Source organism: Gorilla gorilla, chromosome 1 (assembly GCF_029281585.2).
Source record: "Gorilla gorilla gorilla isolate KB3781 chromosome 1, NHGRI_mGorGor1-v2.1_pri, whole genome shotgun sequence".
NCBI classification, from domain to species: domain Eukaryota; kingdom Metazoa; phylum Chordata; class Mammalia; order Primates; family Hominidae; genus Gorilla; species Gorilla gorilla.
The window spans coordinates 232,149,862-232,163,746 of NC_073224.2; the positions used below are offsets into that span (position 1 = coordinate 232,149,862).

Genomic DNA, 13,885 nt, shown 5'->3' on the forward strand with positions numbered 1-13,885 from the left:
GTTAGCTAACTAAAATTGTTGTTGTTTTAGCTGCATGAAAGCGGTTACGATGCTGGCAAAGCCCTGCAGCGCCTGGTGAAGAAGCCTGTGCCCAAGCTCATCGAGAAGTGCTGGACCGAGGACGAAGTGGTGAGCAGGAACCAGCATTTGCCTTGTGCTCTGGGGCATCGGGCCACCGGCGTCTCAGTGTGTGACCTCCTTGCTGCTCAGGGAAAGCAGAAGCTTCAGTCATGCAGAATGGCTGTCCGTGGCGGCGCTAGGCAGGAGGATGGGGCCCTTCAGCCCCTTAATTGTACAGAAAGACTTGATTTTATTAAGATTAGGCTTCATAGATGTCGGGAAAGATTGTCCAACTTTCATGGAAAGAAAGGAGAAATTGATAGTTACTCCTAAAAAAAGTTAATTTGAACTTGTTTTTGGTGAAAGCTAGCTTGTGATACCTCCCTATTTAAAGACACAGCATGTTAAAACCCTTGGGCATATAACCTAAAGTAGGGTTGGTGACTTGTCTTTTTTTTAATCGTAATTATTTTAGAGAAGGGGGTTTTGCCGTGTTGCTCAGGCTGGTTTTGAACTCCTGGGCTCCATCAGTCCTCTTGCCCCAGCTTCTTAAGTAGCTGGGACTGTAGGCATGCTCCACCATGCTTGGCTTGGTGACTTGTTTTTATAGGGCTTGTAAGACCCCTGACCTCCTTAAAGGACATTGATTACAAGCAGGAAGCAGAGTTGATGAAATAAATATGCTGGATTTTACATACTGATTGTATTGCTGTGGCCTGTTGAAGGAAGAGAAATGTGCCCACAGATACAGCCTTGCAAACCCATGGATTCCCATCCAGCAGACAGTTTTAATGAAGCTACATCTCCATCTTGTGACTTGTAAAAGGCATTGCTGTAAACGACTTACAGATTTCTTGTGCTTTTGCAAATACAGTCTTCAGTATGAATGTTACCACTTGACATTTGCCTTTCAGGTCGAATGAAATTTAAATGAAGGCTGGCACTAATACACATATTGATTGCAAGTTCCTCTCCTGTATTTTAAAATATGCTAAGAAAGAATGTTTAGAAATTGTATGTGCTTTCCTGATCCCGCTCTTTCATTGATTCAGCAATATTTACTGAGTGCCTGCTTGCGTGCCAGGTGTTGTCCCTCCTTGGGAGTCTTAAGTTTTAAGAGGGGAGACCTTCGTAAATGAGTATGTGCTGGGGGTGGTGAAGCAGATACAGAATAGGGTAATGAGGGAGAATCAGCTGGGTGGGGTACTGTCTTAGCTAAGGGAGGATCAGGAAAGTCCTGGTAAGTAACATTTAGATGAGACCTTAGTAAGGTGAGGAAGGCAGCCTTTTGGATATTAGAGAATTCTGGGCCCTAAGGTGAAAGCATGCTTGGCATGTTCAAGAAGTAGGCAGGAATGTTTCTGCAACACAGCAAGGAGGGGAGTGGTGGGAGGGGTGCCCTAGAGGGAGCAGATCAGGTGTGACCTGTTGGCCCACTGTCAGGGCATGGTGATGTGCCCCACATGAACAGCTTCTGAACAGAGGAGTGACTTGCTCCGACAGTGGGGCTCACTCTGGCCGCTGAGTCCGGTGGTCTCTGGGGGTTGCTGCACACCAGGCTGGGACTGGTGGCTGGGTGGTGTGGCAGCAGTGGTTGTGATAAGAAGCAGCGAGATCCAGGCTGCACCTTGAAGGTAGAGAAAAGAGAATTTGCTCCTAGAATGGCTGTGGGTGAGGGTGGGCAAGGGCTGAGGAATGGGAAAAGCTAGGCGGAGCTGAGATGCACTGAAATGGCCCTAGGGTTTGGTAATGGAGTGCTTGTTGAATAGTCCCTTAAGACTTTAACTTTATCAGACTTACGGAGTTCATGAAGCTGTTTTAAAACAAACAAACAAAACCATAAAAATCTTAATGTGATTAATAAAGAGAAAGAAACATCTTAAACATTTTAAAATGTTTAGACAATGTTAAATTCAGTTTTGAGAAGTCATAATGATACTGTTTTTTTACTGTAAGCCTGTTTATGTGAGGAGTGGATAAGAGATCTGATTGACAAGGTTTTAAAATTCTGCGAAAAGCCCGTGTGGAAGAAACACATAAGGAGATGAAAAGGATGGAACAAGTGTATAGACTGTGGTCGTTTAACCACCCTTTGTGAGATTGTCTTCAGTCCTCTCAGCCTGGCCTAGGCGGCCTCAGGGCCTTGTCAGCTTGCAATCCACGGCTGCTTCTGCTTCTGCATTTCCCTCAGTTCCTGGCCATCTCCTCTCTCTTCAGTCTCCATGCCCTTCGGCGTCCTCTCTCCTTCCCCACTTCTCTGCCTCTTCTTGGTGTCTCCCACCCTCCCCACTCCTCACTCATGCCTCCCAGCCCCTCGCTAGCCATGGCTCTCCTCTCTCCCTTCTTTCATTTCTCTTGTGACCTTTCATTCCCTCTGGAATTTTAAAAATACACAGCCAAAGTCCTCTCTTCCTGCTGAAGAGAAAGCTGCTTTCCTTTTCCTGCAGCGCCTGCTTGTAACATCAGGCAGCTGTTGATTGTCTCCCCATTGCTGCTGCTTGGGGATTTGTCGCTGTGAGCTGAGAGGGAAGTTTTGCACATCAGAAAGAGCCTGGTTTATTTTGAAAAACAAAACAGGACTCCAAAGTGGTGAATATTTTGAGTATGGAATAATGATCCTTAACTGTATACATCCGTATCCGTTTGGGGTCATTTTTATCATGTTTGCTTCTTGGTTTGAAAAATGTCTTGGCAGCCATCCAGCCCTTGCAGAGCCTCAGGATCAAATGGTTCCCTTATGTGTAGGAAGTGAAGCTTCACTTTCAAAACCTCAGCAGTGAAGAAGAGAGACTGACTGAATAATTGAGAGGTTGAAGGAAGCTTCTGGTGAATGGACCCAAATCAAATCTTTGAAGAGATTTATGTGGCAACAAGGCAGTCCCCTCTTTACCCTCGCCTGGCTTTGGCTGTGAAAAAACACCTGCTGTGTTCATGTGGCCCCCTTCTGTTAAATTTACCACATTTTCTCACCTCAGGAATCACAGGAATAAGCAAAACAAATGTGTCCCAGCTAACATAAATACATGGGCCTACCTCCCCCTTTTTTCCTCCCAGTTTTCTGTATACTTGGAACATTCTAATTATTATTTTTATTATTATCATTACTATTTTTTAAGAGATGGGGGTCTTGCTATGTTGCCCAGGCTGGACTCAAACTCTTGGGCTCAAGTGATCCTCCCACATCAGCCTCTGAGCAGCTGGGACTACAGGCAAGCCACAATGCCTGGCTACTTATTATTAAACTTCGCTGCCGCTGGCATATTAATTTGTTCTAACTACCCAGTGTCTGATCTGACTACAACAGTCTTGATGAACGGGTTTCCCTTGGCATTTTTACATGAATACTTTGAAGCAACTGCTCTGTGAGAGGGTTGGTGAAATAAGCACCTGAAGGTGTGAGTTCCCTGCTGTGCAGCGGACAGGCTGGGCCTCTGCACCTCCTGGGCCTGGCAGGCCTGCTGCTATATGAAGAAACTAACCTCTCATGCCAGTGCAGACCCTACTCGTTCTCCAGGCTCAGCTCGGTTCCTGGCCCATCCCGCGGCCAGTGCTCCCTCTTCGCACTGTCTCCCCTCTGCGCGTCACTCGCTTGGCAGTTCATCCTCTGCCTCCTCGTGCTGACTTCTGATCCCCAGCTCTTCATTCCTTGCGGTCTTATTTCTGAGTTGATTGTCCTCCGAGTTTGTAAACTTAATAAGGGTAAGGACTTAATGATGAAGATGGTTTCTCTCCATATGAGAGGCTTGAAGAATATTGATGACTCTTTGTTCAAGGTAATCCTTTTAAAAAGTTCTTCACTATAATTGAGTGTCTTCAATCCAGCATTTAAAAACTTTTAATAGTTAATAGTTATGAATCAGCACATTAAAGAGAAAAACTTTTACATGCCTCAGAAACCAACCTTAAAAACTTTACTTTTGGAGCCTGGTCAACACAGCAAGACCTTGTCTCCACAAAAAAATTAAAAACATAATAAAATAGCTGAACATGGTGCCATGTGCCTGTAGTCCCAGTTACTTGGGAGGCTGAGGTTGGAGAATCGCTTGAGTCCAGGGGTTAGAGGCTGCAGTGAGCCGTGATCATGGCACTGCACTCCAGCCTGGGCAACAGAGCGAGACTCTGTCTCCAAAAAAAATAATAATAATAAAAGTACTTTTGGAAAAAGCTCACACATTAAACTCTTCTTCTTCTTCCTACTCCTCCTTCTCCTCTTCCTCCTCCTCCTATCACCTGACCTCTTCTTCCTAGGTCTTTCAGATAATCATGAATTCTGGAGATCTTAGACCTCAGAATCATACAATAGGAGGCCTTTCATCTCAAACTCTCAGTTTATTTCTCTGACAGTGTGCATGTATGATGTTCCTAATTGAAGTTGCTTTGGGGCTGAGACACTTCAAATCTTGAACTGAAGCCAAAATGTGCCAGTTTCTGTCAAATTCTGTATCGGATACTGCAAATTAATTTTGCTTTTGCCGAGTGTCTGTGAGCAACACCTGGGTCATGTCTTTCAGGCTAAGTAAACTTGGTTAGATCAGAGAAGCATTTTGGAAGAAATGCTAGGTCAGTTTGTGAAGCTTTAAATACCAAGGTATGGGCAAGGGTGGAGCCAAAGTAAATGGCTGCCTTCTGCCTCTGAGAGTTACATTGATGGCTAACCAATTTCACATATATTATGCTAAAAATACTGTTCCTTTTCAGGAAGTCATCCAGATTGGTAGAACTTAGGAAGATAAAGAGGAGGAAATAGAGATTAAAACATAAAAAAAAACCCAAACAAAACAAATCTTAGATTATTAGGTTTTTAATTAAACATGATGAACACATTCAAATATAACATAAAGGCCCCAGGCTGAACTGCACCTAATCGAAACAGATTAAGTCACCCTTCCATGCTTGGGTGGTTATTAATTCTGTTTATTTATGCATGCGAGCTGAAGGTAGCATTTGCTGCTGTTGTGTTGGTGCTTATTGCACTGGGACTCCGTTGCCTCTTGATGCTGTGCTCTTAATTAGCATTCAGCTGTTGATTATGGAAATACTGGGGATGCTAATTGAATTCTTTTTAAAATTCAGGGCCTGCATTTTCCTTGTGGAGTTTGGTTTGACTTGCAAGATTGTAAGATTGGGTGCTCCAGTGAGCTGTGCATCTCACTCTTCGCTTCCTATCCACTTAGCTGCGTTTTGGTTTTTAAAATTATTTTCATGTTGAATTCGCTTTCCGCAACAATCCAGGTGTTGCACAAAGTGAAGGTTCTGTTGCTTACCATGTTACTACAGGGTGTTTTTATTTCATCTTGGGTAACTATAGCTTTTATCTTGAAATACACTACCCATTAAATATTTTATATCAATTTTGATGTAATACATTGAGGTGAACAATCTAGATACAAATAAGCTCTGAAATTTTTATCCAAAAATAGTTAATCTGTGGTAGTGATAAACCTTAATTGGCCATGTACGTGGATTTATTTACAAGCTCATAAATTTTAAAACATCTAAATCTTCCTTCAATTTAAAGCTCAGTCTATCATAAATATAAATGAAAATCCTTCTTTCAAAATTGACATGAGATGGCAAAGTAATTTTCTAAATATTTGTAATCCAGTGAACCCGTGCGGCCGGTCAAGGAATTACTTACACAGAATACACACAACTATTTGCAGGGTGTCTTTCCCCAGCAGCGTCTCCAGATGCCTTTGTTATGCCCTTTTTGGAATGTCTGCTTGAGAAAACATTGTTTTCATTGTTCACTCTTTTCAAGCTAGGCATCTGAATGTGCCAGAAGACAGGGCTGTTTAGTGGGGCAAAAATACAGTGAATTTTATTTACTGTTTGCATGGCAGCTGAGGAAAATGGAATTCACAGCAAAATCCCCGTTAAGATCCAATAGCAGCAGGAGGTTGTGGAGGTGAAAACAGCAAGGAGGACAATGACAAAGAGGGAGAGAGGCTCTCAGAGCTTGTAGTTATGGTTACGTGGATTTCAGATACTAATGATCTTGGTGATTTCGTTTTAAAATTTTACATCCACAATATAGGGGAAGGCTTAGTTATATTTATTTTAGGAATGGTAAAATTTCCAGAGTTGTTGACCATTTTATGTAGTCATTCAAAAATGATGATAGGAGAGTCTTGTAGGTCGTCTAGTACGAACCTTTTCACTTTCTTATTCTTTTTAGGATTTTGTGCAGATTGTTTTTTTTATTGTTAGAACAACATCCTAAAATCATTAAAGGGAATTTAAAGCCTCACCACTAACACGTTGTCTCACAGTGTCTGGCTTCATCGTCTCATTTGCTGGCTTCTTGCTCTCTTCTGGTCTTTGTTTATGTACGTACGTGGTTTTATGTCATTGTCAACTTACGTATGTGTACAGGTTTGCATACATGTGAGTTGAGTCAGAACACTGAAATTATCTTTCTAAAGAAATTATAACTTGAAAATTTTTACAATTCATTTGGAACCTTTGCCGTTAACCCAAAATATAGATACAATGTACCTACTGCTTCACATAGTAGGTACTTAGTACATTTTAAATTGAATCACAGTAGGTTCTCCTCTCTACTAACCACCCTTCCTCCAGTTTTAAATGACAGTGGTACTGTTTCTTATGAAGAACTAAATTTGTATATATGAGAGTAGGAAAAATAAGAGAAATAGAAATGTTGATATATTACACATATGTACATATTACTCCATATTATGTATTCTTAATGTGACCTATAGTGAGAATTAGCCCTTAATATTAAAAAAGAAAAATGTAGATTCAAGTGAGATTTGCCTGAAGTTCCAACTATTAATAAAATTGGACTATTTTTCCTATGGTTAATTCCCACCGGCCTTTGAACCAAACCCTTGCTTAAAGAAGTCAATAGTATGGATAGAGTGGAGTTTATTGTCAAGTCCTTTCGGAAATGAGACAGCAAATTAAAAATCAATTATATGCACAGAAAAGTTGGTGTAAGGCAGTCAATTCTGTCAATTAGTTTGCAGAAAGATTCTACTGTTTAACAAGCTCTAAAGAGAAATGTATTTTTAAAATCCTTTAGTAAATGAAATAGGACAAGCATTTTATTAGAAGGGAAGAGATATTTCAAAAATGTATTTCAGTAGTTCATGTCAGTAGAAGTCGCCTCTGGGATAAATGTACAGATTCAGCTGTGACCTTTCCATTCACATCCACGGCTCACCACTTTCTAGGCTTCCTCTTTATGCTGTGGTCAAAGAAGTTAGTATGCCCATTTTGCTCTTTGTGTTTAACAAGATTATTCTTTTCTTACTGTCTTTAACCAGTACTTTTTTAAAGTTCATCATCCCCAGCCCTACTTTTAGATTAAAAAAATAAAAGCCAGCATACCTTGTGCTGTTCTTTAGGGCCGTGTGTGTATGTATATGTGTGTGCGCGCGCATGCGCACACGTCTGTGTTTAGACATCAGGGCTATACAGAGACCTGGAAAGTAACCCCACATTGAATACAAGCACACCTTAAATTACTCCTGGCTGCTTGGGATAATCTTTTTAAATCGAAGAGTACTTTTGACGGTATATTTTTCATTTTTGCTTGAGCGGGGAGTAATGGGGGGAGTCTTCAGCTTGAAAGATTAATAAATACTAGAGCAGTGGGTTATTGAAGCCATGTTTCCATCTCATTTTCAAGGGCATGTAAAAAAATGGAGATAGCATACACTTTCAGCCACTCTCTATCATCTTTCTCCGTTCATTTAAAAAATGAGAACAAGGCACAAGGGGACTTGAGAGATTGCATTTGTTCTCCCATAGACAGAGTGGTTATTTTATAAATGAAGAGGATGGAAAAACCTTTTCTTGTGCAGTTTCTTAGCAACAGAATTGGAGTCAGTTTTAATGCGTGTGCTTAGAACATTCTACGTATAGTGACATTGGAGTCTTACATTTTCACAGGTGAGACATATTACATTGGTAACTGGAATTGAATGTTGGGAGAAGGAAACAGGAAGTGAAAAATGAGAACCCTACCATGAGAGGAAGTCATTCATTTAAAGCTACCTCCTCTCTCCTGGCATACTTCTGTCTTAAATCTAAAGTCTCCCTTAGGCTAGGCGCAGAGGCTCATGCTTGTAATCCCAGCACTTTGGGAGGCGGAGGCAGGGAGATCAAGTGAGGTCAGGAGTTCGAGACCAGCCTGGCCAACATAGCGAAACACCGTCTCTACTAAAAATAGAAAAATTAGCTGGGCATGGTGGTGCGTGCTTGTAATCTCAGCTACATGGAAGGCTGAGGCAGGAGAATCACCTCCCCAGGAAGCAGAGGATGCATTGAGCCAAGATTGTGCCACTGCACTCCAGTCTGGGTGACAGAGCAAGACTCTGTCTCAAATAAATAAATAAATATATAAAGTAAGTAAGTAAGTCTCCCTTAGGTAGAAGTAGTGATGGCCTTGGTAGCCCCCTAATTGCCATCTTCACTAGAGTGCCAGCCTATTTTGTATCTTCTCTAGTAGTGTTTTGTTATTCTTTTCCTAACACCCTGCATGCAACTAATTGACACTTAGATTTGATTTTGTTTTTGCACTTGCCTTAAGACATTTTTCCGAAGTACCTTTATATAGGTGAATTCTAGTATGTTTTCCACATTTATGAGGCAAAGTACTGAGCTATCAGGAAGCAGCATGTGTTTGGTGGTTATAAGGGGAGAAAGACAGTGCCTGATATTGGCCTCACCACCTGAGCATGGGGGCTCAGGATCTGTCTCTCTGGCTCTGCGTTCCTTGCAGAGGAGTTTGGTGTCGGTTTGGCTCTTCCTGTGATTGTTGACTGTGTGAACATGAAGATAGAATGATTCCTTCCTACTTACCAAGTTTCTCGTTCAGTTCTGATTTTAGCTCACTAGTTGAAATTCATTCATTCATTCATTCATTCATTCATTCATTCTTTCATTCTGGAAATATTGGTAGAGCATTGACACTCTGCCAGGTGATACAGCAGTGAACAAAACAGACAAGATTCTCTGCCTTCATGGAGTTGAGATTGTAGTGGGGAAGGAGGATAGATTAAAACAATCTTGCTAAGTGACATGTATAGCGTGTTAGTCCTGAAAAAATTAAAAGCAGGAAAGTGATAGGAAATACCAGGTAGAGGGGTTGAACTTTTTCTTAAGGTAGCCATGGAGAGTTCACTTTTGAGTAAAGACCTTAAAAAGTGAGGAAGCTAGCCTTGCAGATACATAGGGGAAGAGAATTCTGGGCCAAGGAAACAGTGCAAAGGCCCTGAGGTGGGAGCATGCCTGAGTGTGTTCCAGGAAGAGCAAAGATGCCCCGGAGTGGATGGAGAAGATGAAGTCGGAAGGCCACCAGGATCTTAGACCAGAGATGTTCACTCCTATTTTGTACCTCACAGTTAAATTACATTATCAAATTAATGAGGAATTCTTGAGGGCTGTTCTGTTTTCTCCTAACATTGTATCTCTCATAACAGTGTTTTTACGGCTTCAGTTATGTAGGACTCTGAGTCATGCATTCCTCTGACTTCTGCAGCTGCTCATTGTGTCAAGATTGAAGCGTTTTTGTTTTGTAACTGGTTTAGACAATGTTTACTACATATGTTTACTATAAATTCAGCATTTGTGAGAGGAGCTGTTTTTCCTGAGTAGGAGCAAGAAAATACCTAGAAAGAAAAGTGTACCTGCTGTACCTCTATCTTGGAGTAGTCATTACTCTTGTTATCAGCCTGTCCTGACAAATTTTAATTCAGGAAGTGAACACTGTGGAAAACTTTAAACTGTAGATGTCATGCTCTGAATTATACCACCTAATGAAAAGAGTCATCCCAAAAATCTTTCTTTCTTGAGTCAAATACCCTGGCTTTGAGACTCAGCTCAGGGGAGAGTCCCTCTAATACTGCTGTTTGACAGAAGAGGCCAGCTTCCCTTGTCGGCCGGCATTTGCTTGCTCTAGGCCTGTGGTGATTATTCTTAATGTCTGGAGGATGGATGCTATGTGCACTGACTAACTAGAATGCTGGGCCAAGCTTAGTGTTCCCTAGTAGTGTTCTGATATTCTTCTTTCCCCAACACTCGTTCTTCTGAGAGGTTAGGGTGCTCACGAGGCACTTTAGAATGAGGAGTGGCCCATGACTGATGAAGGCCTGGACGTCACTGCATTTTGCAGGCCCTGCTGCACCAGGTTGGTTTGACAAGTTCATTTAGGTGCCTCCACACAAAACTAGGAAGTCTTGAGGGCAGGGTTGTAGTTTAATTCTTTTTGTATTCACAGAACCTGGCCCAGCACCTGGAGCAGGATTGATAATCAGAAAATATCATTTGAGTGGGTGGAACAGAAGAGAAACCTCACATTGCTTCAGTGCAGTGACCTCTTTGGCTGAGCTCTTGAGCTGCCGCAGTCTAGGGAGAATTAATTAACTGGATGTGTCCCTGTTCTTTTCCTCTCAGTAGCTTGCTTTGGAAGGAGCAACCAACTCCTTCCAGTTTGTGGTTTTATTTTCTAAATTCCAATTTAAAAAACTCATTCATTGCCAACATCACCTGATGTGTACTGATGATACGTGTGGTTGAGATGTTCTATTATGGGAGAATGAGTGATGGAGAAGGAAAGAGCTCAGTGGGCAGCACAGGCGAATCTGGCTGTTCTAACACACCTTCCCATACAACTCAGCACTGATCCCCCAGTTCAGGAATCGTGCTCCCTCGTGATCTCGCCACTGCACTCCAGCCTGGGTGACAGAGCGATACCCTGTCTCTAAAAAATAAAAAATAATAATAAAAAAAGGAATCATGCTGCTAAGAACACCAGGAAGATTGTTATTCTGAAAATAGGAGGATGCCCAGAGTTGCCCTGAACAGCTTCGTCACCACTGCCCCGTGTCCCTCCTGGCTCTGCTGTCTGAGGGCTGCTGACGTCCTGGCACCTGAGCTCTCTGGGGAAGGCACAGTTACCTCCTGAAGAAGATAAGCCAGGCTCTTCTCTTTCCTATATGGAAAACTCATTTTTGGGGTGGGTTGGTGGGCAAAAGCAGGAAAAACAGGCCTGGTGGTTTGTGGAGAGAAAACTGGCCTGAGAGTCAGAGGTGCAGGTATCAGTACTCAGATTGGCTGCCACCTGTGTGGCCTCAAGAAAGTATGATCTCCCCACACCCCTTCTTGAGTCTTCAGTTTTGTGGGGTTTTTTTGTTGTTGTTTGTTTGTTTGTTTGAAACAGAGTCTTACCCTGTTGCCCAGGCTGGAGTACAGTGGTGCGATCTTGGCTCACTGCAACCTCCGCCTCCCAGGTTCAAGCGATCCTCCCGCCCCAGCCTTCCAGGTAGCTGGGATTACATCCTCACACCACCACACCCAGCCAATTTTTGTATTTTTAGTAGAGATGAGGTTTCACCATGTTGGCCAGGCTGGTCTCGAACTTCTGACCTTGTGATCCACCTGCCTCGGCCTCCCAAAGTGCTGGCATTACAGGCGTGAGCCACCACACCCAGCAAGTCTTAAGTTTTTTTTTTTAATATAAAAAATTATAGGAAAAGGAGAAGAAAAGGGAAGGGGAAAATTCTGAGGTGCTGGCAGCTGTGTTTGACAGAAGGTCAGGATTAAGCCCGTCTTGGTCTGCTGCCTGCCCCATCCTTTCACTTCCCAGGTGAAAAATTGGCCACATGATTTATCTAAAGCTAACAGAGTCATTCCTGTTTAAGAAATTTGAAAACACACGTGTACACATGCATGTGTGCGTACACACACACACAGTGTCCTTTTGTTACTGAAAGTTCTGGGATCTCCCTTGAAGCTGATTTGTAAGTTTTGATCATACTTTTATTTTTCTAAGCTTTGCCATTGACAGTAATGAAACCAAGTCTCCTAGGCTACAGAGACGCAGGCTAATGAGTACCATAGACTCCACCAGAGTGGGAGGAAGCATGGCCCATCACCGCAGCCGTGCTCTGTGCTCTTCTGTCCCTTGTGCTCCCCTCAACAGCAGCTTGGAGTCTTCTCTGGGAGCCACTGTTTAATGTTAAAATCTGTGGAGGTGTCACACATTTACTAATAAACTGTTTTCCAAACAGACATGTTCATCCTAAATATTACTCATTTTCTTTTTTCAGATAGGGCCTCTAATTAATTAGGGTGACAGAGCTAAGTAAGCTTGGTTATCCAATTTTAAAAGAGAATTTTAGAAAATGAATTAAAAAAATTTTTTTTTTTTTTTTTGAGACAGAGTCTTGCTCTGTTGCCCAGGCTGGACCAGTGCAATGGTGTGATCTCAGTTCACTGCAACCTCTGCCTCCCAGGTTCAAGTGATCCTCCCACTTCAGCCTCCCCAGTAGCTGGGACTATAGGCGTGTGTCACCACACCCGGCTAATTTTTGTATTTTTAGTAGAGACAGGGTTTCACCATGTTAGCCAGGCTGGTCTTGAACTCCTAACCTCAAGTGATCTGCCCACCTTGGCCTCCCAGAGTGCTGGGATTACAGGTGTGAGCTGCCATGCCCGGCCTAAGGAGATCTTGATAAGCAAAGGTTTGGGAAACTGGTTGACCTCGACCAAAAACCCACCTAACATTAATCTAAGAAATAAAGGAGCTTTGCCTAGAGAAGGCCTGGAGCTCTGATCTGTGGTGATCTCTCCCACGTTGAAGTCTTGATTTCATCAGGCAGAGCTGTTCCAGTTCTCAGAGCAGCTTAAAGAGTGGGGTGGGCTCTGGATTTTTGGGATCCTACCGTTCAGTTCAGTCCATGGAAATGAAATTCTCCAGTCCTTTAGCAATAACAAAAGTAGAAAATTATTTTCAGATCGTCCTTTGAGACAACCCAACTTCTTTGTCAGCTTCATAGTCACTTTCCAAGTTTATGACCCCAGAGCAATCTGACCTTGGTAGCTTGTCTCGCTCATTAAATTCTCTGACTTCATAATCAGCTCACATTCCCTTCCTCTCTCTCCCTCTCTTTTTAAATATCTGTAAAACGTTCAAATGATCCACGTAGATTTATCTTGCTTTTAGGCCACACTCTGAGATGTGTAATCCGGTTGCTCACACATTTAGAGGAGTCCATGAGCATCACGCCATGCTACTCTCCACTGGTTTGAACATCTTAGGCACTCAGGCATTCCGTTATGAAGATGGGTATGTGTAGGGGTGCACTCTACTGAGCCTGAGTATCTTCACAAAAGGGGTGGTGGATTCTTGAAGGTGAAGAGCAAACATTTTTGTCTGTTTCTGGATAATTAAATTTACCTTAAAAATATACATGGAAAAAGGAAGGTCTTTATTTTTCACCTTATACTGAATTTAATTCTACTGCGTTTCCATTCCTACTCTTGTGTGCAGGGCTCTACTGGATGTTTGAGACCCTTGTATCCACTGTTTGCTCTCATGATTCTTCCTCTAGTTGAATCTTCTGTTCCCATCATTGTTGGTTTGTTCTTCTGTTATTCAAGTGACTTTTTTTTTTTTATTTGGCTTAGTTTTTTGGAAACAAGACTTAGAAAAAACATTATTGATTTCTGTGTACAAAAGGAAGGGAGCGTATCAGTGACTTTAAACAAACTGCATTTGTTCTTTCACTGCTAAGATCTCTGCAGGAGTTACCACCAACCTTGGTAATTGCTTGGCAGTATGGCAGGTGACATGCCATCCCACTGTGGTATCCTTGACTGATTTGGGTAGTGGGTGTAAATGAGTGCTTGAGTTGGATTTATCACCACAGAATCTAGAGAGGGGACAGCAGCCACACAATTGGAAACTTGTTTTGAGTGCCTCTTTTGCTTCAGATGGTGTTCTGGGGCTCACAGGGCCTGCTGAGGTGAGCAGCTGCTCCCTGCTCTTGGACAGGGAGATCAGGAAGGGTGC

The 13,885-nt window shown here is 42.5% G+C and overlaps 1 protein-coding gene across 8 annotated transcripts in view; it reads left to right on the forward strand.

Annotated features, from left to right (window-relative positions):
• The window catches only part of RERE (arginine-glutamic acid dipeptide repeats), a 461,116-nt gene that overhangs the window by 348,210 nt on the left and 99,021 nt on the right, over positions 1-13,885 (forward strand). For all 8 annotated transcript variants that reach the window (XM_031006017.3, XM_031006032.3, XM_055383731.2 and 5 more), the window contains one exon: positions 31-129. In XM_031006017.3, coding sequence (XP_030861877.3) covers positions 31-129 — 99 coding nt within the window. The remainder of the gene's footprint in view (positions 1-30; positions 130-13,885) is intronic.